The sequence below is a fragment of the Phyllobates terribilis genome, unplaced genomic scaffold (assembly GCF_046119375.1).
Source record: "Phyllobates terribilis strain yellow unplaced genomic scaffold, ASM4611937v1 Scaffold_1__5_contigs__length_1240528914, whole genome shotgun sequence".
Lineage (NCBI taxonomy): Eukaryota > Metazoa > Chordata > Amphibia > Anura > Dendrobatidae > Phyllobates > Phyllobates terribilis.
In genome coordinates, this window is record NW_027362761.1 from 583,916,865 (window position 1) to 583,943,775 (window position 26,911).

General features: G+C 45.8%; 1 protein-coding gene across 1 annotated transcript; it reads right to left on the bottom strand.

The window, feature by feature from the left end:
• Positions 1–2,300: 2,300 nt before the first annotated feature.
• Positions 2,301–26,027, bottom strand: LOC141271593 (UDP-glucuronosyltransferase 3A1-like). Its single transcript, XM_073681640.1, has 7 exons — positions 25,896–26,027; positions 19,725–19,826; positions 11,462–11,576; positions 7,315–7,849; positions 5,947–6,178; positions 5,622–5,841; positions 2,301–2,594 (listed from the first exon to the last, which is right to left on the bottom strand). The coding sequence occupies exons 1-7, from the start codon at positions 25,987–25,989 to the stop codon at positions 2,318–2,320; spliced, it is 1,575 nt and encodes a 524-aa protein (XP_073537741.1). The 5' UTR covers positions 25,990–26,027; the 3' UTR covers positions 2,301–2,317.
• Positions 26,028–26,911: the final 884 nt, after the last annotated feature.

Below are 26,911 nucleotides of genomic sequence, written 5' to 3' on the forward strand. Positions count from 1 at the left end.
ATGCAGCTAACTGAGCCCTGGTCCACACTCCATCCTTACCCGGGAGTGGAATATCACACCTCTGGCAGAGGTACCCCTGTAGCGGCCGAACCCTCGGGGCGCTACACATATATATATATATATATATATATATCTTTGTACCGTGTTAGCCTGTAGATAGAAAAATATTAAGATTTAAGAGTTCTCGGTTATCCATTACAATGTTTCAACCACCGAGTTCTCAGAGATGGTAATATTTTTCTATATCGTTCTATTCGCTCGGACAGTTGCACACCTGGTGATGCCAAATATGGGAACTTTTTTATGTTCTGGGCAATGTGGGTGACAACTGTCATATATTTTTATCATATTTTTCATTGTTTTGTTTTTACATTTTTTTTAAATATCACTACTAGGGAATCCCTCGTGCAATCAACTGCAATGATGCAGCAGCGTCTAATGGGTTAAGCTTCTGCGCCCGCTCCACCCATGCACAGCACAGGAGGCCGAGTGGACCCTACTCTAGGACGCAGTGGGGCCCGTCACTTGGCTGGATTGTCGGGGGGTCAACTCCGACTATATCCAGCCCTACTATTAACCTCTTCAAGACCAGACTATTTATTTATATCTAAATATTCCAGTATCCATAACTTTTTTTTTTTTCTATTGTTCTCATTAACCTTTTGAGGACCAGGCTATTTGAATTTCGGATCACCTACATTTGTTGTTTTTATTTGTTTTTTTTTATTGTTGCATTGATAGGACAATATGGAGCCTTTTGGGATACATATTAGGTTTTAGCAAAAAGATTTTCAGGGACCTTTGTCCAGCAGGCACGTCCGTGTTCCTTGCACTAGAGCCTGTGAACCTCGTCCTACCTGGAGGCATCACCGGCACCTGTTCTGGTACGTAGGCCTGGCACGACTTCATGCATGTGTTGCACTGCGATTTACGTTGCGAGGCCGACTAATCAGAAGAGTCACCGTGGATCCCATCAAATGAGAGGAGGTTCTACCGACTACTGATGTCGCTGAAAAACTTTGTGATCAACTCCAGTAGTATGTATGTTGGTATGATACAAAGTATGATGGTATGTATGATAGAAAGTATCAGTGTGGTCACTAGCGCCAAAACCCCAGAGCAGTGCCCATGTCCCCGATCTCTGGGTGAGCCTCGCTTTATCCATATCGGAGTAAACATATTGAATCCTTTCCCCTATCTCCATCCTGCGGGCTGCTGCAGACCTCGGCCCTACAAGTCGTCAGCGTCCCTGCGGGGGCCGGCCAGTGATGTCACTACAATGCACTGCCTGAGTCGGCCCACCCTGTCTGCAGGGAAGGACAAGACTCGGTCCTTTATTTTTGTGGAGGGGTGGCACAAAAGTGGCATTATTACTTTTTAAAGCAGCCCTTAGGGGGCATTGATGCTTTTTAAAGGGGGCATTTGTTTTAAGGCAACACTCAGGGGGCATTATTACTGGATTATGGGGTGCAATATTTGTCTTGCATTGGCAACCCACAACATGTCACTGTTACCCCATGTTGGACATATACTACGGAATTGTAAAAAGATGTTAAAGGCGTTCTCTAAGCTGTCTCTAAATGATTAATTGGCTTGAATGGGAGCCCACCCTGTTAAGGTTAGGGTACCCCCTCTATGACATCCATTGGGCAAATTGAAAGAAACCAAAAACTGGATTTGTATTAGTATAATATTCTCAAGACACATAGAGGACATGCAAAGATACCGGCGAACCCAGAGGAAACTCGCAGGAACACGGAAAGAACATACAAACTCCATGAAAATGTCACACACGTCAAAAACAGCCTTGACGCCCTATGGAATTGGTACCAGATGTTGAGCTGTTATGTCAGCACCACCTAGAGGTGATATGAGATATTACAGCTTTTTGAACTGGATTCATTCTCTAATTGGGACTTTTCCCATCTTTTATCTTCATTATCAATTGAAATGCAAACCCAACCCTGACTGCTCTGATTAACTGTAATTTAGAGTTTTATAATTAGTGACACCCCCCCCGGAACAGCGGGGGACTGGAGAAATACCTGATGGCGGCTTTTGCCGGCTGGTATTGTTTGGAGTCATCATTCTGTGACGCTGTGAGTGCAGCCGGTCGGACATTATTAGTTTAGTGAGATGTGACTGATTGCAGAGCAGCAGTTAATGAGAAATGTCTAGAACTTCATCCCTTTGTGAATGGGTTTCTTCTAACCGGCCATTTACAAAAGTGAAATTCCAATTTCATAAGTTTTTGTAGGTTTTAAGTAGTTTTTAAAAAAAAAAAAAAAGAATGCAAATACTAACATAAAAAATATTTTTAGTTTTGTTTTTGTTTCCTGTTGGGAGAAAGGAAGGAGAGAAGAACTCTGCAGACTTTCACGATGAGGTAGACGATCACAGCCACAATGGTGGAGATGAAGAGGATGACATCCAGGAGATGCTGCTGGTACCAGGGCTGCTGGTAAGAATAGGGCCGGAGATGGCCGCCTCCACCGGACTGGAGGATGTGCTCCACCCATCCCAATAACTGACGGTCAGGGGGGAATGGACGGGAGCGCAGGATGGCGCTCAGCTTCATGGCTGTTGTCTTGTAGCTGGGGAAGGAAAAAAGGTTCAAAGTTTTCCAAAATAATTATCACCCCCGGGCTCCTCAGCGACATTCGCAGCTTTACTTTTTATGATTTTTGTAGAATCGCTTGAACCTTTCTTTGATGTGGAGCAGAGGTGCACAAATTGCAGTACGGGGGTCCTTGGCAGCCCACCATCATACATCAGTGCTTGAACATAACCTCCCTGTCAAAGAAGAGGGGTAACAATATATGTCTATATATAAATATATATATTTCTAAAGGTGCTATTGACATGAAATTCTCACCAGATGTCAGTACCAAGTCAATCCATCTAATCTACACAGGAATAATTTATGGACATCTATGTGTAATAATGAGAAATTACACAGGGAAAAAGTATTGAACACATGAATAAAGAGAGGTGCAAAAAGCCCTGGAAAGTCCTGACACTGGCTGAAATCTATCAGTAATTAGAAAGGAATCCGGCCACTTAGTGACAAATAATATCAGTTGGTTCAAATGATGGACTATGAAAAGGTGTCTCATTACGAAGGTGCCACACAAGAAACATCTCATGATGAGTAGAACAAGTGAGTTGTCTCAAGACCTTCACAACCTTATTGTTGCAAAACATACTGATGGCATTGGTTACAGAAGAATTTCTCAACTACTGAAGGCTCCAGTGAGTACTGCTGGGCCATAATCCTTAAGTGGAAAGAACATCATTTCACCATAAATCGGCCACGACCAAGTGCTAGATATCAGACAGAGGAGTGAAAAGAATTATCAGAAGAGTTGTCCAAGAGCCAAGGACGACCTGTGGAGATCTACAGAAAGACCAGGAATCAGCAGGTACAATTGTTTCAAAAACAACAATAATGAATGCACCAACCTCCATAGCCTGGATGCACGCTCACCACAAAACCTCCATGGCCGGTATGCACACTCGCCACGCAACCTCCATAGCCTGTACGCACGCTCACCACGCAACCTCCATAGCCTGTATGCACGCTCACCACACAACCTCCATGGCCTGTATGCACGCTCACCACACAACCTCCATGGTCTGTATGCACGCTCACCACACAACCTCCATGGCCTGTATGCACGCTCACCACACAACCTCCATGGCCTGTATGCACGCTCACCACACATCCTCCATGGCCTGTATGCACGCTCACCACCCAACCTGTATGCACGCTCACCACCCAACCTCCATGGCCTGTATGCACGCTCACCACACAACCTCCATGGCCTGTATGGACGCTCACCACACAACCTCCATGGCCTGTATGCACGCTCACCACACAACCTCCATGGCCTGTATGCACGCTCACCACACAAGACTCCATTGCTGAACAAAAAGTATGTTCAGGCGCGTTTACAATTTGCTCAACAACATTTTGACAAGCCTGTGAAATACGAGAATATAGTCTGGTCAGATGAGACCAAAATTGAACTCTTTGGATGCCATAATACACATCATGTTTGGAGGCCAAAAGACACTGCACATCACCCCAAAAACACCAGACCAACATGTCCAAGATGAATGGACAAATGTACTGAGACACTTTTTATAAAAATCTGTATAAACATTTTAGCAAGACAATAATCCCAAAAACACAGTAAAGGAAACTCTCGATTCGTTTCAGAGAAAGAAAATAAAGAGGCTAGAATGGCCGGGCCGATCACCCGAATCTAATAGAACGTGTATAAAAGGAAGTGAAGCTCCGAGTTCATAGAAGGAGCCCACGGGAGCTTCAGGATGTGGAGATCGTTTGTGTAGAAGAAAGGGCCAAAATCACAGCTGAGCAATGCCTGCGACTAGTTTCTCCATACAGGAGGAGTCTTGAAGCTTCATCACCAACAAAGGCTTTTGTACGGGGGACATTGTGGGGGACATTGTGGTACTGTTTATGGGGGGACACTGTTTGGCTTTCACTATTGTAGGTGGCACTGAGGCTGGCACTATTTTGGGGACACTCTGATGTGCACTGTTGAGAGGGCACTATGTGGCTGGCACTAATGTAGGGACACTGTGAGACTGGTACTGTTCATGGGAAACACTGTGTGCCTGGCACTGTGTGTCTTGCATTATTGTTGGGACACCATGTGGCTGGCACGGTTTTGGACTCACCGTGTTATTGACACTGATGTGGAGGAACCATCTGGCTGGCACTGCTGTGGGGCACTATGTAGCTGGCCCTGTTGTGGGGGCACTGTGTGGCTGGCACTTTTGTGGAGGCATCATGTTATTGGCACTGTTGTGGAGGGACTGTGTGGCTGACACTATTATAGAGGCACCGTGTGGCTGGCACTGTTGTAGGGGCACCGTGTGGCTGGCACTGTTGTAGGGGCACCGTGTGGCTGGCACTGTTGTAGGGGCACCGTGTGGCTGGCACTGTTGTAGGGACACCTTGTGGCTGCCACTGTTGTGGAGGCATCGTGATATTGGCACTGTTGTGGAGACACTGTATGACTGGCACTGTTGTGGAGGCATCGTGATATTGGCATTGTTGTGGAGGCATCATGATATTGGCACATTTGTGGGGGCATCATGATATTGGCACATTTGTGGGGGCACTGTGTGGCTGGCACTCTTATGGGGGATACTGTGTGTTTGTCACTATTTTGGATGTAATGTGTTGCCTTGTCCATGGAGACACGTGCATCAGGAGGGAGCAAGTAACCCCAATTCTCCAGAAGTGGAACCCCTATGTATCAAGCATTAATGGCAATACTGTATACTGTCGATATGGGAATACCCCAGTATCAGTGCCAATACACCCAATGCGCAGTAATATTATGGCCCTCTGAGGACTCCTGCCAGCGAGGTACCATTATTTTTGCAGAGTATTCCACCCATGCTGATCACTGGGGAAAAATACGCAACAAAAACACATGTCAAAAATGCGGAAAAACTCACATATTTTACGCAGCGTTTTTCCTGCCAACACATCAGGATTTGCAGCAGAATTTTCTGCAGCAGATCCTGAACGTGTGCACACAGCCTTACGGTTCTGAAGGTATTAAATCAATAACCAAACGTACCGGCTATTTTCGATCACTCCTCGCATGGTGTTTGCAAACTTCTCGGCCTCCATTTCTTCCGGGGGGATGAACGTTCCCATGTTCTTGGCTTTAACGCGAATCAAATTTTCATTCTGGTCTCCAAAAAGTGGGATTCCGACCACAGGAACCCCGTGGTACACGGCCTCCATCAGACTGTTCATTCCTCCGTGTGTCACCAGGAGCCGCACCTTGGGATGGCCTGGAATGAAGAGGAAGAATTATTTACCGGATATGAATTACCGTAAAGTGACAATTCTTTGCAGCAGATCGCTGTATGTTCCAGAGTCGATCACAGATCTCTTACCCAGCAGATCGTTCTGGGACAACCAGTCCACGAGCCGGACGTTAGGGGCAACTTCCACTTCTTTCGGCCAGCGCGACCTCTCATATCTCCAGATGACTTTCTGCCGTATCTTGGCGAATCCATCATTCATCTCCGTCAGAAACTCCAATATTGGAAGTGAAGAAATCATCGATCCCAGAGTCACCACAATAAAGCCGGAGTCCTCCGATTCTGCAATAAAGTCCTCCAGGTCCTGCATGATACACAACAGTAATACTAAGAGTATGCATAACAGTATGTGGGATGGTGCGCCCCCAACTGCGGATTATGGGAAGTGACGGAGACCATATGACAGAATGAGATCAGGAATATATGGCGGAATTTACTTTAACATTTTAAAATGAGGTTCTGCAGCAGCTGAGAAGTGTGTTACTGTCCCTATCACAGTGATCCCCCCCCCTACAGTGCCAGCCATTGTAATTCTAATATACTGTTACCCACAGCGCCCCTCACACTGTGTCAGCCACAGCGCTCCTTACACGGTGTCAGCCACGGCGCCCCTTACACGGTGTGAACCACGGCGCCCCTTACACGGTGTGAACCACAGCGCCGCTTACACGGTGTGAACCACAGCGCCCCTTACACGGTGTGAACCACAGCGCCCCTTACACGGTGTGAACCACGGCGCCCCTTACACGGTGTGAACCACGGCGCCCCTTACACGGTGTGAACCACGGCGCCCCTTACACGGTGTCAGCCACGGCGCCCCTTACACGGTGTCAGCCACGGCGCCCCTTACACGGTGTGAACCACGGCGCCCTTTACACGGTGTCAGCCACGGCGCCCCTTACACGGTGTGAACCACGGCGCCCTTTACACGGTGTCAGCCACGGCGCCCTTTACACGGTGTCAGCCACGGCGCCCCTTACACGGTGTCAGCCACGGCGCCCCTTACACGGTGTGAACCACGGCGCCCCTTACACGGTGTCAGCCACGGCGCCCCTTACACGGTGTGAACCACGGCGCCCTTTACACGGTGTCAGCGACGGCGCCCCTTACACGGTGTCAGCCACGGCGCCCCTTACACGGTGTCAGCCACGGCGCCCCTTACACGGTGTCAGCCACGGCGCCCCTTACACGGTGTCAGCCACGGTGCCCCTTACACGGTGTCAGCCACGGCACCCCTTACACGGCGTCAGCCACGGCGCCCCTTACACGGTGTCAGCCACGGTGCCCCTTACACGGTGTCAGCCACGGCGCCCCTTACACGGTGTCAGCCACGGCACCCCTGTGTTTTACCCTGTAACCATCTTTATTTGGGTATTTGGAGATTTGTAACAGCAATTCGTTCCTTCTAATGCTCTATAGAAACCTGGGCATTATCCTCACCGCAGACACCGGCTTCGCCGGCCCGGCCAATAATCCTCCAATGCATTGAATGTTTGGTAAAAGCGGTCGCGGAAAGTCGATGGTGAAGTCCACGTTGTATATCCAGAGCTCGGCCTTCACTTGGAGATCAGCTATGGACGGTCTGGAGCCGGCAGGGAAGTGCTCGTCAATCACCTTCTGAAATGACCCATCAATCATTCCGTCCACCATGTACGATCCCATGTACATCACCGTGTTCTTCAGACGTCCAAAGAAATCCATGCGGTCAGTGAGCTGGGACTGGAATAACGGGACGTAGGAGAGAGGACCGTGTGCCCCCACCCTGCCGGCGTTCATGAAGATCCCCGGGAAGAAGGCAATGAATGGGACTCCTAGCTTCTCCGCCACCAGGAAGGAGCAGGGATTGAAACCTTCGATGAACGCCAGATCGTACTTTTCCTCCTTTAAGAAGTGCAATATATCAGATTGATGCAGCGTTATATTACACTGATACGAGAGCTGCTCCATAAAAACCATGAAGGCGCTGAGATCATATCTACAGAGAGAGAAAGAAAAAGTGTTCACTCTGTTAAAGGGGAACAAACACGGCTGCTTTCATCCAGAAATAGCACCACCCCTGTCCACAGGTTGTGTTTGGTATTGCAGTTCTGCTGTATTTACATGAATGGGGCTGAGCTGCAATATCAGACACACCCTGTAGACAGGGGTGGCGCTATTTGCAGATAAAGCCGCCATATTATGTCAAATCTTGTAGGGGTATCTGTCAGTTCCATAAAAGAGCTGCACTGTGCTGATAATAATAATAATATAATAGTTTTTATTTTTATAGCGCCAACATATTCCGCAGCACTTTACAAATTTTAGGGGGGACATATACAGACAATACAAAATAAGCATATCTCATATCGAAAGGAGTGAGGGCCCTGCTCGCAAGCTTACAGTCTATGAGGAAATGGGGGAGACACAAAAGGTAAAAAGTACATATATTGTATAATGCAGCCTTGATATACTGAATAGGATAAATAATACATGGACTGGTCGCCAGCCAGTATGTGTGCAGTCCTGACCGAGGCTATTGAGTGCATGGTTGGTGTGATCCTGAAGTGCTGATGATGTGTTGATCCGTTCAAATTGGGAAATGGGACCCTCGTACTGGTTAAACCTCCAGCAGTCAGACCGTTACCTTGTGGATAGCTGATAACTTTGTATTCTTCACCATTTTTAATCTCTTCCTGATACCTTTCATATGTATACTGGGCAATGTTGGCTGCATGGGTAAGGAGCTGTCTCTGGGGCTGACACCCACCTGCAACTGCCGCAATTGGTGACGGCAGCATCTAAGCGGTCAGACAGAGTTGGAGCATCCATTCATCTCAAATGGATTTTTTAGACTGGAACATCCCTATAATCAGCTATAGGGTCACTGAAAATAATCCGGATCACAACATGCCCAAATAACTACATGCCAAATCACTGCATGCCCCAATCACTGCATGCCCCAATCACTGCATGCCCAAATGACTGTGACGCGCCCCCTGGGCCTGTGTTGTGCAGGGAATACCCGGAGCCGGATCGCTGGGGGTTGTAGTCTCCGTGGCGCTGACCCGGTCCGTGCCCAGGGTGGTCAATTCAGTGGCAGTCTTAATAGAATTATGATTGTCCGACTACGCCACCCGTGGATTGCGGTCAGTGGGGACCACCGCTGAGATGCAGACCACTGAGGCTGATGTTGTATGCGCAGCCAAGTATGGGATGACTCCCCACGGGAGAAGTATAGCCTCAGGGCAGTTAGTGCAATGATGGGAGTGATGGTGCACGGGCGTCCCAGCACTGGTAGTGCTGGTGCGGCGAAGAAGCACAGAGACGTGTGGTTGCAGTTTCCAATGCTTTACTCACTGTTCTTTACTGGTCCTAGTCACCTCGGTACCGGCGGTGACTGCCCAAGCCGTACTGCGCCCACCAGGCAAGGGCTCGACCAACTCCCAGGCAATTCCAGAGCATGGCACAAGGCTCCCTTCTCTTCCTTTCTCTGGCCGTGCCCCACCAGTGACTCTACGTTTGTCCGGCTGCCTTGGGCCTTCTCTTGGTTTGCTGATCTCTGCGTCCCTGACCCTACGTGGTGTGCTTTCCTGGTAGGTGTAGTGAGGGGTCGCAACGAGATATAGTCACGACCACCGGTCTTTGGCTGAGGATTAGTCGCCTCCACCAACTTGGGATCCGGTACCCTGTTCTGCCAACCCGTCACCCGCAATCTCCTGGGCCTATGGAGTTCCTTCTTCTCTCGTGTCTCTGGGCCTCTCTTAAAGTTCCTTTTCTTCTTTCCTTTCTGTTCCTTTCTGTTTCCGTTCTCTCTGGCTCCGGCCTTCACCCTAGGCCTGCCTCGTGGAGCTGGGCACAAACTGAGGCACAGCTCCCTGTCAGCCCTCTCTGGCTGAACTCCTCTCTGAACAGAACCCTGTTTTAAGATGGTGCCCACCTTATATACCTCCCTCTATGTGTGAGCCCAGGTGACTAGCAACCAATGGGCTCCTACCTTTGCCCAGAGACCCACCCCTATCTGCTCCTACACCACTGGGTTTTCCTCCCCCTCCCCACTCCAGCCAGGGACAGATGCTGTCGTGCCTGCACTTCTGTCTAGTGGGAACACCATCCTTACCCGGGAGTGGAATATCACACCTCTGGTTTGAGGTGCAATACCCCTGTAGCAGCCGAGCCCTCGGGGTGCTACAACTGCATGTCCCAATCACTGCATGTCCCAATCACTGCATGCCCCAATCACTGCATGCCCAAATGACTGCATACCCCAATCACTGCATGCCCCAATCACTGCATGCCCCAATCACTGCATGCCCCAATCACTACATGCCCCAATCACTACATGCCCATATCACTGCATGCCCCAATCACTGCATGCCCCAATCACTGCATGCCCCAATCACTGCATGCCCCAATCACTACATGCCCCAATCACTGCATGCCCCAATCACTGCATGCCAAAATGACTGCATGCCCCAATCACTACATGCCCAAATCACTACATGCCCAAATCACTGCATGCTCCAATCAATCACTACATGCCCCAATCAATCACTACATGCCCCAATCAATCACTGCATGCCCAAATGACTGCATGTGCCAATCACTACATGCCCCAATCACTGCATGCCCCAATCACTGCATGCCCCAATCACTGCATGCCCCAATCAATCACTACATGCCCCAATCAATCACTACATGCCCCAATCAATCACTACATGCCCCAATCACTGCATGCCCCAATCACTGCATGCCCCAATCACTGCATGCCCCAATCAATCACTACATGCCCCAATCAATCACTACATGCCCCAATCACTGCATGCCCCAATCACTGCGTGCCCCAATCAATCACTACATGCCCCAATCAATCACTACATGCCCCAATCACTACATGCCCAAATCACTACATGCCCAAATCACTACATGCCCAAATCACTACATGCCCCAATCACTACATGCCCCAATCACTACATGCCCCAATCACTGCATGCCCCAATCACTGCATGCCCAAATCACTGCATGCCCAAATCACTACATGTCCCAATCAATCACTACATGCCCCAATCACTACATGCCCCAATCACTGCATGCCCCAATCACCGCATGCCCCAATCACCGCATGCCCCAATCACTACATGCCCCAATCACTGCATGCCCCAATGACTGCATGCCCAAATCACTACATGCCCAAATGACTGCATGCCCCAATCACTACATGCCCCAATCACTACATGCCCCAATCACTACATGCCCCAATCAATCACTACATGCCCCAATCACTGCATGCCCCAATCACTGCATGCCCCAATCACTGCATGCCCCAATCAATCACTACATGCCCCAATCAATCACTACATGCCCCAATCAATCACTACATGCCCCAATCACTACATGCCCCAATCACTACATGTCCCAATCAATCACTACATGCCCCAATCACTACATGCCCCAATCACTACATGCCCCAATCACTACATGCCCCAATCACTACATGTCCCAATCAATCACTACATGCCCCAATCACTACATGCCCCAATCAACGCATGCCCCAATCACCGCATGCCCCAATCACAGCATTATAATAGACAGATCCTTATTACAGATTTACCGGCCTTTAAGATATTCCTTCTGACCCTCGATGAAAAGGTCCCTAAATTCTTGCACATATTTCTCGCCCAGTGAGTACGAGGACACGGGGTAGGGGCTCTGCCGGAGTAGGTGACCTAAAGTGGAGACATATTGTGACCATGAGCAAAACATGAGATGTAAAAAAAAAAAAAATCACTAATTTATCATAAATGATCCCAGAGATGAACGATTCTACCTCCAAAATGAATGCGATTACCAGAGAAAATATTTAGCTTATACATCAGCAAAAATGGCTCAAATTTATTAAATTCCGGTCCTGTATTAAACAGACACCCCATTAATATGAATGAGTAATGTGTAATACTTAATTATAATTCCTCCTATGGAGGCGCTGCAAGAAAATCAAACACTGCCAGGTTTCCTTCCAGATTATAGCTGATCACTGTTGGTCTGCACATTCCAAGACAGATAGATCTAAACCCCATCAGTATCTGGTAACTGCCCGTCGCCTTCATCCATTCTTCTAGATATATTTGCACACAGTGTATGAAGGAACACGGCAGGAGGTTGTTCCAAACATCTTGGAGACCAGACCCCAGATCTTCTGTGTATGAGACTTGTGCAGATCTGTCTGTTCATGTTATCCCAGACAGACTGGATGATGTGAGTTCAGGGATCTGTGGGGCCGGATCATCACTTCCAGGACTCCTCCTTCTTAATGATATTGGCTGGATGTTTGAGATTGTTATACGGCTGCAAAATAAACTTGGAGCCAATCAAATGCCTCCTGATGGTATCACATGATGGATAAGTATCTGCCTGCATTGCTCGGCATTGAAGACACCATTAATCCTGATCAAATCCTCAACTCCTTAAATAATGCAGGAGACACAGGAATGTGCTCGGATACTAGCAAAGCTGGGACCACCCCCACGGAGCATCTGGGGACAATGTGATCTTTGTCTCCCGAGGAGTGGCGAGTTTAAAGAGGGGAGGAATGTAAGAGGATTAGGGACTTCTGTAGCTGAGTATACAGCGAAGCTTAAATAAGCAAACGTCGTGATCTAGCGGCCAGAGTTTAAGAACAGGAAGAAAAAGAACAAGCAGGAACCATAAAATAGGCATGTGTTGCTGGGGAGGAACCAAAAGAGAGGTCATGTAATAACTGTGTCACAGGTATGAATTATAAAAGGCCCAGGGGAGCAGAGAAGGGGGGAGTCCACAGCTGAACCTGTATCAGGACAGACGTATGGAAGTAGCTGAGCTGTCTTATAGCCGCAACTACCAGCACAGGACAGACCAGTGTTGAAGCCTCAGCCTTGAGGGCGGAAGAGGGATCCGAGAGAGAGAGACGAAAATAGGGATCAAGAGAGAGGGAGCCAACCAGAGGAATCTAGACGACCCAAGAGAGGTAGCTGATCAGAGGAATTGAGGAAGATGGATCCGAGAGAGAGAGGGAGCCGACCAAAGGAATAGAGAGAGAGAGAGAGGGAGCCGACCAAAGGAATAGAGAGAGAGAGAGAGAGGGAGCCGACCAAAGGAATAGAGAGAGAGAGAGAGGGAGCCGACCAAAGGAATAGAGAGAGAGAGAGGGAGCCGACCAAAGGAATAGAGAGAGAGAGAGAGGGAGCCGACCAAAGGAATAGAGAGAGAGAGAGGGAGCCGACCAAAGGAATAGAGAGAGAGAGAGGGAGCCGACCAAAGGAATAGAGAGAGAGAGAGAGAGGGAGCCGACCAAAGGAATAGAGAGAGAGAGAGAGAGGGAGCCGACCAAAGGAATAGAGAGAGAGAGAGAGGGAGCTGACCAAAGGAATAGAGAGAGAGAGAGAGGGAGCTGACCAAATGAATAGAGAGAGAGAGAGAGGGAGCCGACCAAAGGAATAGAGAGAGAGAGGGAGGGAGCCGACCAAAGGAATAGAGAGAGAGAGGGAGCCGACCAAAGGAATAGAGAGAGAGAGAGAGGGAGCCGACCAAAGGAATCGAGGGAGCCGACCAAAGGAATAGAGAGAGAGAGGGAGCCGACCAAAGGAATCAAGAGAGAGAGAGGGAGCCAACCAAAGGAATAGAGAGAGAGAGAGAGAGGGAGCCGACCAAAGGAATTGAGGGAGCCAACCAAAGGAATAGAGAGAGAGAGGGAGCCGACCAAAGGAATCGAGGGAGCCGACCAAAGGAATAGAGAGAGGGAGAGGGAGCCAACCAAAGGAATAGAGAGAGAGGGAGCTGACCAAAGGAATAGAGAGAGAGAGGGAGCCGACCAAAGGAATCGAGAGAGAGAGAGGGAGCCGACCAAAGGAATCGAGAGAGAGAGGGAGCCGACCAAAGGAAGAGAGAGAGAGGGAGCCGACCAGAGGGATAGAGAGAGAGAGAGGGAGCCGACCAGAGGGATAGAGAGAGAGGGAGCCGACCAGAGGGATAGAGAGAGAGAGGGAGCGAGAGGGAGCCGACTATAGGGATCGAGAGAGAGAGAAGGAGCCGACCAGAGGGATAGAGAGAGAGAGGGAGCTGACCAGAGGGATAGAGAGAGAGAAGGAGCTGACCAGAGGGATAGAGAGAGAGAGGGAGCTGACCAGAGGGAGCCGACTAGAGGAATCTAGATGACCCAAGAGAGGTAGCTGATCAGAGGAATCAAATAAGATAGAACTGAGAGAGAGAGACGATAATAGGGATCGAGAGAGGGGGAGCTGACCAGGGGGATCGAGAGAGAGGGAGCCGACCAAAGAAATCGAGAGAGAGAGAGGGAGCCGACCAAAGAAATCGAGAGAGAGAGAGGGAGCCGACCAAAGAAATCGAGAGAGAGAGGGTGCCGACCAAAGGAATCGAGAGAGAGAGCCGACCAAAGGAATAGAGAGAGAGAGAGGGAGGGAGCCGACCAAAGGAAGAGAGAGAGAGGGAGCCGACCAAAGGAAGAGAGAGAGAGGGAGCCGACCAAAGGAATCGAGAAGACCCAATAGTGGAAGCCAATCAGAGGAACTCAGATGACTGTGGTGTAAATTACAGTACAGAGGGGACTTGGGGCCTTGCTTCAGGAAATGGAGGTGGCCACGGTAAAGGCATCACTGAAGCAACTAGTCGATAAGGGACTTGCGGCCTAACGGAGTAGCACCACTGACTTCCATTATGGTCTGTACTGAGATTGTTACTGCTGACGTACTGACTAAGTGACGATGGTGAAGAGATAGAAGCTGACTGTGACACACTATAGACCAAGGTTATAGGACTGAGGCGCCATTACCCATCATTATTGTTTGTTGCCTTGTACGATAGAGGTTTATTCTTAGAATTGTTACAGCAACTCCCACCCCCAAAAAGGGGTATACATTTCCATTGTAAAATGCTTCACTGCATTCCAATAATTTGTCAATCCTTAATTCTGTATCTTAATCACCTAAACTGTTGTGTTAGATTAATAAATAATCTTGGGTAAAGTTACCACTGTGTCTCCATCTTCTGTACTGTTGTGCTGTTGCATCTACGCACCTGTTTATATACACATGCAGCCCCAAATATGCGGGACCCTCCACCGAGCTCCACTGCTCCTGCAGACTCTCATTACTGTGCCGCTCTCCAGCCCTTCGGTGAAGAAACTGCCTTCTGTTACAGCCAAATATCGCACATTTTACCCAACAGTCCTATGTTTCCTGCATAGTTGTATCACATAGCCTTGTTTCCATGTGGACAGTCTGGTTTTTGGCTGCATTTCTTCCATGAAGGCTCCTTTTGATTAGTCTTCCCTGTAGCTGAGCCCCACTGGTTGCTGCCAGTTCTAAGCTGATGCCACTGCTGGACATCTCCCGACTTCACAGTGAAGTAACATGATGTGTCTTTCATCTGCTGCACTAACTTTCCTTAGCCAATCACTGCACTTATGGTTCTCAACGTTTTTCAACTGTTTTTTTTTTTTTCAGAAGATCTTGAACAGCACATCTTGAAACCCCAGTCTGCTCTGAAATCCTTGCCTGGGAGAGACCTTACTGATGCAGTATAACTACCTTGTTGTCACGGGTGTGTCAGGTGTGACAGTCGCTCTGGAGCTGGCTATAGAAGGTTGACATTGCAGACACCTTCTTGATCCTCTCATCTCTTTAGTATAGCAATACCCTTCTTCCTTTAGGATCCAGCAGCAATCTCCACCTTCTGCTGCTGATTTACACACCCTTGCTTGAAAGTTAAAAACTCTCAGTTTCTCCAGAGAGTCGCCGGTGATAGTTCTATGTACCTCTGTGCAGACTTGGAGTACTGGCAGTCGGCTAGTCTCGTCTTTAGTGTCATTGGAGGACAGTTGGCATTATCTCTCTGGTGTCTGCTCAAGCTAAGTGTATCCCCTTTGCTTGTTTACCTTGTTGTCTTTAGTTTGTAGTGGAGCCTGACTAGTGCTCACCCCGTCCCTTCCTTATCTAGGGACATTCAGGGTTTAGGTTCCTGCTCGGTGATTGGTGCAGAACCAATATAGGGATGATAAGGTAGGCAAGGTGATATTAGATCTGCCTAGGGGTCTCCGCTCCCCTTTTTCCTAGTTGTTGGTCTCCCTTCCCGCTCTTCCCATCATTGTACACTTATTCCTTCCCTCACCTTGCGTGACACTTGTGCCTTGTTGCTGTGATCAGTCTTTCCATAGTGTATGACCTGTGACATGAATCTGTCTTCTATAATCTCACCTTTGTAGCAGAGTCTGGCTGTTCCTCACCCAGTTTTAAGCCTTCTACACCGCTGTTTCTGTTTCAGTCAATGACTGTGTTTTAACCTACATATGATGATCATTATTGTCTGTCTGGTATAAGTGGTTACACCCCACTATAAGCCTACAAAATTCCTGACTGTGTGCAAGTATGGAAAAGAAGTGATGAAGACAAAGGGGCGGTCACCAAATACTGATGGGATTTAGATTTCTCTTTTGTTCAGTCACTTTGCATTTTGTTAATTGATAAAAATAAATTATTAATACTTCTATTTTTGAAAGAATTCTTGCTATGCAGCATTTTTCGATGTATAGATAGATAGAGATACTGTACATAACAGATAGATAGACACTGATGGATGGATGGATAGATAGATAGATACTGATGGATGGATGGATGGATGGATGGATGGATGGATAGATAGATAGATAGATAGATAGATACTGATGAATGGATAGATAGATAGATAGATAGATAGATACAGATGAATTCATAGATAGATAGATAGACACTGATGGATGAATAGATAGATAGATAGATAGACACTGATGGATGAATAGATAGATAGATAGACACTGATGGATGAATAGATAGATAGATAGATACTGATGAATGGATAGATAGATAGGTAGATAGATACTGATGAATGGATAGATAGATACTGATGAATTCATAGATAGATAGATAGATACTGATGAATTCATAGATAGATAGATAGACACTGATGGATGAATAGATAGATAGATAGACACTGATGGATGAATAGATAGATAGATAGACACTGATGGATGGATGGATGGATAGATAGATAGATAGATATATAGATACTGATGAATGGATAGATAGATAGATACTGATGAATGGATAGATAGATAGATAGATACTGATGAATGGATAGATATATAGATACTGATGAATGGATAGATAGATAGATACTGATGAATGAATGGATAGATAGATAGATAGATAGATAGATAGATAGACATGGATGGATAGATAGATAGCTAGACACTGATGGATGGATAGATAGATAGATAGATACTGATGAATGAATAGATAGATAGATAGATAGATAGACATGGATGGATAGATAGATAGATAGATAGACACTGATGAATAGATAGATAGATAGATAGATACTGATGAATGAATAGATAGATAGATAGATAGATACTGATGAATGGATAGATAGATAGATAGATACTGATGAATGAATAGATAGATAGATAGATAGATAGATAGATACTGATGAATGGATAGATAGATAGACACTGATGGATGGATAGATAGATAGATAGATACTGATGAATAGATAGATAGATAGATACTGATGAATGAATAGATAGATAGATAGATAGATAGATACTGATGAATGGATAGATAGATAGATACTGATGAATGAATAGATAGATAGATAGATAGATAGATAGATAGATAGATAGATACTGATGAATGGATAGATAGATAGACACTGATGGATGGATAGATAGATAGATAGATAGATAGATACTGATGAATAGATAGATAGATAGATAGATAGATACTGATGAATGAATAGATAGATAGATAGATAGATAGATAGATAGATAGATAGATAGCTAGACACTGATGGATGGATAGATAGATAGATAGATACTGATGAATAGATAGATAGATAGACAGACAATGATGGATGGATGGATAGATAGATAGATGCATACTGATGGATGAATAGATAGATAGATAGACACTGATGGATGAATAGATAGATACATAGACACTGATGGATGAATAGATAGATACAGTTATATGAAAAAGTTTGGGCACCCCTATTAATCTTAAGCTTAATGTTTTATAAAAATTGGTGTTTTTGCAACAGCTATTTCAGTTTGATATATGTAATAACTGTTGGACACAGTAATGTTTCTGCCTTGAAATGAGGTTTATTGTACTAACAGAAAATGTGCAATCTGCATTCAAACAAAATTTGACAGGTGCATAAGTATGGGCACCTCACCAGAAAAGTGACATTAATATTTAGTAGATCCTCCTTTTGCAAAAATAACAGCCTCTAGTCGCTTCCTGTAGCTTTTAATGATTTCCTGGATCCTGGATGAAGGTATTTTTGACCATTCCTCTTTACAAAACAATTCCAGTTCAGTTAAGGTTGATGGTCGCCGAGCATGGACAGCCCTCTTCAAATGATCCCACAGATGTTCAATGATATTCAGGTCTGGGGACTGGGATGGCCATTCCAGAACATTGTAATTGTTCCTCTGCATGAATGCCTGAGTAGATTTGGAGCGGTGTTTTGGATCATTGTCTTGCTGAAAGATCCATCCCCTGCGTAACTTCAACTTTGTCACTGATTCTTGAACATTATTGTCAAGAATCTGCTGATACTGAGTGGAATCCATCCGTCCCTCAACTTTAACAAGATTCCCGGTGCCGGCATTGGCCACACAGCCCCAAAGCATGATGGAACCTCCACCAAATTTTACTGTGGGTAGCAAGTGTTTTTCTTGGAATGCTGTGTTTTTTTTGCCTTTTTGCATGACCAAACAACTCAATCTTGGTTTCATCAGTCCACAGGACCTTCTTCAAAAAAGAAATTGGCTTCTCCAAATGTGCTTTTGCATACCTCAGCCGACTCTGTTTGTGGCGTGCTTGCAGAAACAGCTTCTTTCGCATCACTCTCCCATACAGCTTCTCCTTGTGCAAAGTGCGTTGTATAGTTGACCGATGCACAGTGACACCATCTGCAGCAAGTTGATGCTGCAGCTCTCTGGAGGTGGTCTGAGGATTGTCCTTGACTGATCTCACCATTCTTCTCTGCCTTTCTGATGCTTTTCTTGGCCTGCCACTTCTGGCCTTAACAAGAACTGTCCCTGTGTTCTTCCATTTCCTTACTATGTTCCTCACAGTGGAAACTGACAGGTTAAATCTCTGAGACAACTTTTTGTATCCTTCCCCCGAACAACTATGTTGAATAATCTTTGTTTTCAGATCATTTGACAGTTGTTTTGAGGAGCCCATGATGCCACTCTTCAGAGGAGATTCAAACAGGAGAACAACTTGCAAGTGGCCACTTTAAGTAGCTATTCTCATGATTGCATACACCTGGCTATGAAGTTCAAAGCTCAATGAGGTTACAAAACCAAAAAAAGTGCTTTAGTAAGTCAGTAAAAAGTAGGTAGGAGTATTTAAAACAAGAAAATGATAAGGGTGCCCATACTTATGCACCTGTCAAATTTTGTTTGAATGCAGATTGCACATTTTCTGTTAATACAATAAACCTCATTTCAAGGCAGAAACATTACTGTGTCCAACAGTTATTACATATATCAAACTGAAATAGCTGTTGCAAAAACACCAATTTTTATAAAACATTAAGCTTAAGATTAATAGGGGTGCCCAAACTTTTTCATATAACTGTAGATAGATAGATAGACAATGATGAATGGATGGATGGATAGATAGATAGATAGATACTGATGGATAGATAGATAGATAGATAGATACTGATGGATAGATAGATAGATAGATAGATAGATAGATAGATAGATAGATAGATAATAGATAGATAGATAGATAGATACAGTAGATAGATAGATAGGATATTCTGACCTGGAAGCATGCCATCTCCGAATTGAAGGAACATTCTGACCTCGTGGCCATTGTTGTGAAGGATACGGGAGATCTTGTCCATCAGCAGATAGTGACTTCCACCTATAATATCATCAGAAATAATTCCTAAATCTATTGGACAGACCAGACCCCCTATATTATATTATCTCTATATTATCACATGTGCATGCAGCAGGTTCACCTATAGAGACCCAGCACCTGTACAGAGGGGGATTGTATATACTGGGTGGGATCTGATGACTATTGCCTTTGTCCAGTTGTGTATCCTAAAACATATAGGTCTAAATGTCCAACAGGAATTCCAGCTATCACAGAACTATATTAGTATTGGTCTTCTCCTATGTGTCATAGGGACCCGCTGGGCCCCTAGGATCCGGGAGCATCTGTAGCACCTGTATGGTTATGTCTCTGCTTCCATAATGCCAAATATATGTTGTGTCTAAGCAGATAATAATGTATGACATGATCAATATACATATGAACATCCCCTGCACAGCGGAAGAGAACGGGGTCTCCAGTGCCACCTATAGGAGGTCACAATCCTAGAAGAAAGTTTAAAGAATCTAGTCACATGAATAAAGCCACATCACAATATTCTTCAAAAGGAAAAGACCTGCCATTTGTTGTCAGCTTTTTCAGGGTTCTTGCCCCTCATCAGTGTAACGCAGGAGCTTGGTTCACTGGAGCATTGTGTGGCCTATACATCTCCCTATGCCAGCTTGGCGGTCTACTTAAGGAGAAACTTTTACCCTTAGATCCTCCATCAAACGTTTATCACCAATCAACCAGTCTCCTACTTTGCACTGACTAGGGGCAAAAATCCCAAACAGTTATCTGAAAATGGGAGGTCTTTTCCTTTTGGAGTAGATACTAGTTTGACCTCATATCCAAGGTCAAGTGATAAGGCCCTTTAACCCCTTCCTGGCTACAGGAGAGACCTGTCAATCACCTAGAGCGGCGCTGGGAAGAGCCGGCCAGGGATGGAGCAAGACAAGAATTATTCTGATGGTGCCTGGTTGGATTTTTCTAATTATAATGTTTCAGATAAAAAATATACCTGACTGCAATCATGCAGCCGGGCACAGATTCATGCTGTCCGTGGTTTGAGCAGCACGAAGCAGGTGACAGGTTCCCTTTAACTCACCCCGCCTCCTTCTTTCCCTTATTAAAAATAAAGACATTAAAAAGAAATAAACATATTTGGTAGTTTAATCTATCAAAATGTAAAATGATTTAACTCGTACTGTGATTATCATAAAGCAAAGAAAAACAAAACTAAATACCAGCATTGCCATTTTTCGGTTCCCGGACCTCCGCAAAAACAAAAATGTAATAAAAAGTAAAAAGTGATAAAAACATTGATGATCAGCAGATCAGCACAGAAAAGACAAGCCAAAAAGACAAGTTACAGAAAATGGCCACACAAGCCAAATATCCAAATATTTTTTCTTAACAAATTTTTAAAATTCCATCCCGTTCTTAAAAAAATAATAATAAAATAATAATAATAATAAATTATACACGTTTGGTATCATAGTCATCATACTGACCTGGGGAATCATGTTATAGCAGGTCACTTTTACCCCACAATGAATGACATAAAAACAAAACCCCAAAAAACAATGGTGGGATTGCGGGTTTTGTTTTCACCATTTCACCGCACTTGGAATTTTTTCCTGTTTTTCAGTACGTTGTAGAGTAAAATCAATGGAATTATTAAAAATTACAACTAAAAAAAAATCCCAAATGCTTGTAATTTGATGACTTTTAGGGACCCCCCAGAGGCACAATTTGACTACAGTACCGCTGCAAAGGCCATATTGCGTGCCACAGAGAAGCATTAACTAGACACGTCGGAGGACTGTGCAGCGGGGGAGGGAACTGTATTATTAGGACATCCTTAGGGGTGCGTGACTGCAGGTAGCGTGCTCTGTGTGCGTGACATGGGGATGTGTTATTATTTGGACTTTAGTAGGTTTAAGTGCATAGTGACTTGTGCCCTGTAACCAGAGCCTGCCGGTGGGTGTGCCCGAGCTGTCACGCACTGTCACTGACTGGACCTCATGTGGGTGCAGACTGAGGATATCGACATCAGCAAATCCCAAAAAGTGGCTGCAATAGTCAAATATTCTATAATTATTCAGCATTTTCAAGATCTCTGCTTGCTATCAATGAATGAGAACAATCTACAAAGACAGTAACTCTGCACATCGCTCATCCTGCGCTCAGCTTATACAATTGTATCCAGTGCAGAAAAGGCTCTGTGAGCTAAACATCTTTCACTCCAGACTGATACATTGTAACAATCCAGCAGAGAGATCTGTGCAGCTGCTGCTGATGTGTTTTGCTCACAGAGCATTGTCTGCACTGGATACATTGTAACAATCCAGCAGAGATCTGTGCAGCTGCTGCTGATGTGTTTAGCTCACAGAGCATTGTCTGCACTGGATACATTGTAACAATCCAGCAGAGATCTGTGCAGCTGCTGCTGATGTGTTTAGCTCACAGAGCATTGTCTGCACTTGATACATTGTAACAATCCAGCAGAGATCTGTGCAGCTGCTGCTGATGTGTTTTGCTCACAGAGCATTGTCTACACTGGATACATTGTAACAATCCAGCAGAGATCTGTGCAGCTGCTGCTGATGTGTTTAGCTCACAGAGCATTGTCTACACTGGATACATTGTAACAATCCAGTAGAGATCTGTACAGCTGCTGCTGATGTGCTTGGCTCACAGAGCATTGTCTGCACTGGATACACTGTAACAATCCAGCAGAGATCTGTGCAGCTGCTGCTGATGTGTTTTGCTCACAGAGCATTGTCTACACTGGATACATTGTAACAATCCAGCAGAGATCTGTGCAGTTGCTGCTGACGTGTTTAGCTCACAGAGAATTGTCTGCACTGGATACATTGTAACAATCCAGCAGAGATCTGTGCAGCTGCTGTTGACGTATTTCGCTCACAGAGCATTGTCTACACTGGATACATTGTAACAATCCAGCAGAGATCTGCGCAGCTGCTGCTGATGTGTTTGGCTCACAGAGCATTGTCTGCACTGGATACATTGTAACAATCCAGCAGAGAGATCTGTGCAGCTACTGCTGATGTGTTTTGCTCACAGAGCATTGTCTACACTGGATACATTGTAACAATCCAGCAGAGATCTGTGCAGCTGCTCCTGATGTGTTTCGCTCACAGAGCATTGTCTACACTGGATACACTGTAACAATCCAGCAGAGATCTGTGCAGCTGCTGCTGATGTGTTTGGCTCACAGACCATTGTCTGCACTGGATACATTGTAACAATCCAGCAGAGATCTGTGCAGCTACTGCTCATGTGTTTGGCTCACAGAGCATTGTCTACACTGGATACATTGTAACAATCCAGCAGAGATCTGTGCAGTTGCTGCTGATGTGTTTAGCTCACAGAGCATTGTCTACACTGGATACATTGTAACAATCCAAAAGAGATCTGTGCAGTTGCTGCTGATGTGTTTAGCTCACAGAGCATTGTCTACACTGGATACATTGTAACAATCCAGCAGAGATCTGTGCAGTTGCTGCTGATGTGTTTCGCTCACAGAGCATTGTCTGCACTGGATACATTGTAACAATCCAGCAGAGATCTGTGCAGTTGCTGCTGATGTGTTTTGCTCACAGAGCATTGTCTACACTGGATACATTGTAATAATCCAGCAGAGATCTGTGCAGCTGCAGCTGATGTGTTTAGCTCACAGAGCATTGTCTACACTGGATACATTGTAACAATCCAGCAGAGATCTGTGCAGCTGCTGCTGATGTGTTTGGCTCACAGAGCATTGTCTACACTGGATACATTGTAATAATCCAGGAGAGATCTGTGCAGCTGCTGCTGATGTGTTTAGCTCACAGAGCATTGTCTACACTGGATACATTGTAACAATCCAGCAGAGATCTCTGCAGCTGCTGCTGATGTGTTTGGCTCACAGAGCATTGTCTACACTGGATACATTGTATTAATCCAGCAGAGATCTGTGCAGCTGCTGCTGATGTGTTTAGCTCACAGAGCATTGTCTACTCTGGATACATTGTAACAATCCAGCAGAGATCTGTGCAGTTGCTGCTGATGTGTTTAGCTCACAGAGCATTGTCTACACTGGATACATTGTAATAATCCAGCAGAGATCTGTGCAGCTGCAGCTGATGTGTTTAGCTCACAGAGCATTGTCTACACTGGATACATTGTAACTATCCAGCAGAGATCTGTGCAGCTGCTGCTGATGTGTTTGGCTCACAGAGCATTGTCTACACTGGATACATTGTAATAATCCAGGAGAGATCTGTGCAGCTGCTGCTGATGTGTTTAGCTCACAGAGCATTGTCTACACTGGATACATTGTAATAATCCAGCAGAGATCTGTGCAGCTGCTGCTGATGTGTTTAGCTCACAGAGCATTGTCTACTCTGGATACATTGTAATAATCCAGCAGAGATCTGTGCAGCTGCTGCTGATGTGTTTAGCTCACAGAGCATTGTCTACACTGGATACATTGTAACAATCCAGCAGATATCTGTGCAGCTGCTGCTGATATGTTTCGCTCACAGAGCATTGTCTGCACTGGATACATTGTAACAATCCAGCAGAGATCTGTGCAGCTGCTGCTGATGTGTTTCGCTCACAGAGCATTGTCTACACTGGATACATTGTAAGGCTATGTGCCCACGTTGCATTTATGAAGCAGAAAATTTCTGCTGCATAAATGCAAGTCCTCTCCCGGAAAAACGCATGCGGAATTCCGCACGCGTTTATCGCGCTTTTTTCGCGCGTTTTTCACGCGTTTTCCACATGCGGAATTGCCTTGCGTTTTTTATGCATTGGACAAAGGCAATTCTGCATGCGGAAACGCAAAATTAAATGACATGCTGCGGATTTTTGAACGCGGCATAAACGCTGCGGAAAAATCCGCAGCATGTGCATAGAAGTTGCGGAAACCCATTGGGGATCATGGGGTGCGGGTTACCAAGCATTTTACAAGCGTTTCCGCTGCGGAAATTCCGCATCAAAAACGCTTGTAAAACGCTACGTGGGCACACAGCCTAACAATCCAGCAGAGATCTGTGCAGCTGCTGCTGCTGTGTTTAGCTCACAGAGCATTGTCTACACTGGATACATTGTAACAATCCAGCAGAGATCTGTGCAGCTGCTGCTGATGTGTTTTGCTCACAGAGCATTGTCTGCACTGGATACATTGTAACAATCCAGCAGAGATCTGTGCAGCTGCTGCTGATGTGTTTCGCTCACAGAGCATTGTCTGCACTGGATACATTGTAACAATCCAGCAGAGATCTGTGCAGCTGCAGCTGATGTGTTTCGCTCACAGAGCATTGTCTGCACTGGATACATTGTATCAGCTGAGAACAGGACCAGCTATGTTTAGGGTTACTGCCTGTGAATGGAAACAAGGTTTTCTCATTTGCTGACAGCAATCAGTGATTTGGAAAATAGCAAATGAAACATAAAATCTTTTAGAAAGTTGTAGAACTTTTTTTCTTTTTACAGAGATTAAACTCTTGTTTAAAACTTGAGCAAAACTTGTATACTGTGTTATGTCTAATGCAGGACCTGAGGGTGCGGAGCCGGCAAACGAAGGAGGGTTGGCGTTTCTATGCTGGGACCCCATTTCGACAGCCCTATAGTAGCATCAGGGACTTATAATCTGATGTCCATTGTGCAGTCCCATGTAAAACTATAAACAATGTATTATCATGTCACTCAGCTCTGCTACATCCTTATAGAAGCAATGGTCATGGTCACCGTCAGTGGGAGAAGCCCAACCATATGTTTGGAGATTATTTGCCATTTTTTATACTTATACAGATGGAGCAGAGCTCCACTTTGGGGGCCTCACTAATCACTGGACTGGAGGTCCCCAGTCCCTTCTTTCCTTCTCACTGCAGTCTATCGTGTGCGGACACTCCATGCAAAATCTATGGGACTGACAGCGACAAATAAAGACAAAGACAGAGAAAAATAACACATTCAGCTCTGCTACATCAGCCAAAAATATGAGACATGTGATATGGACTTTGCATTAACTCTGTATAAGAGAAACCAGTCCCAATTCACAGACATGTAGCAGAGCTGTAAGGTGGGGTCGGGACTTACCAACAAAGCACAGTGTGAGGATCTTGGCCGCCTGCAGAAGAGGAAATTGTAAGAAAAGCAGCAGGATGACAGCTCGTCCCTTCTCCCCGGCCATTCTTCTTCTACTGATCTGCTGGCTGCAGAGTCTGGAGAGAGTCCAGAGTCAGGCGTCATGTGGGAGGGGCCAGTGTTAGCCACGCCCCTCTGGCTGCAAATATTCCCAGTAGTGGGAATAAAGTATTAACTGAGGCAAATGCAAAAGTTTGGGAAATCAGGCAGAGAAATAATATCTACATCAGTCCCCGCAGAATCTCCTAGCCAGGGCGGGAAAAAGACACAGTGGGGCCAAAAGCTAAAGTATTGCCCCATCTCACAGAAACGTCAGATTTCAGACCATTAAACGAGCGCAAGTCGCCCATATACAGGTCGTTCAGTGATAGTTTATCGGCTTCTTTACACCGACTGACGAAAACGATCACTAATAGATCAATCTGTCCCCATAAAGTACAATGTATCCAGTGTAGACAATGCTCTGTGAGCGAAACACATCAGCAGCAGCCGTACAGATCTCTGCTGGATTGTTACAATGTATCCAGTGCAGACAATGCTCTGTGAGCTAAACACATCAGCAGCAGCTGCACAGATCTCAGCTGGATTGTTACAATGTATCCAGTGTAGACAATGCTCTGTGAGCCAAACACATCAGCAGCAGCTGTACAGATCTCTGCTGGATTGTTACAATGTATCCAGTGTAGACAATGCTCTGTGAGCTAAACACATCAGCAGCAGCTGCACAGATCTCTGCTGGATTGTTACAATGTATCTGACTCACCTCCTGAGCCAGTGCTGTAGTGCGGCGCGCGTGCGCGCGGGGAATACCCGGAGCCGGATCCGATGGGGGTAGTAGTCTTCGTGTGGCGGTGACCCGGTCCGTGCCCAGGGTGGTCAAACTAAGTGGCAGCTATTGGTATGATGGTATTAGTGTCCGACTACGCCACCCGTTGAATGCGGCTATGAAGCCGCCGCTGCAGGGCAGT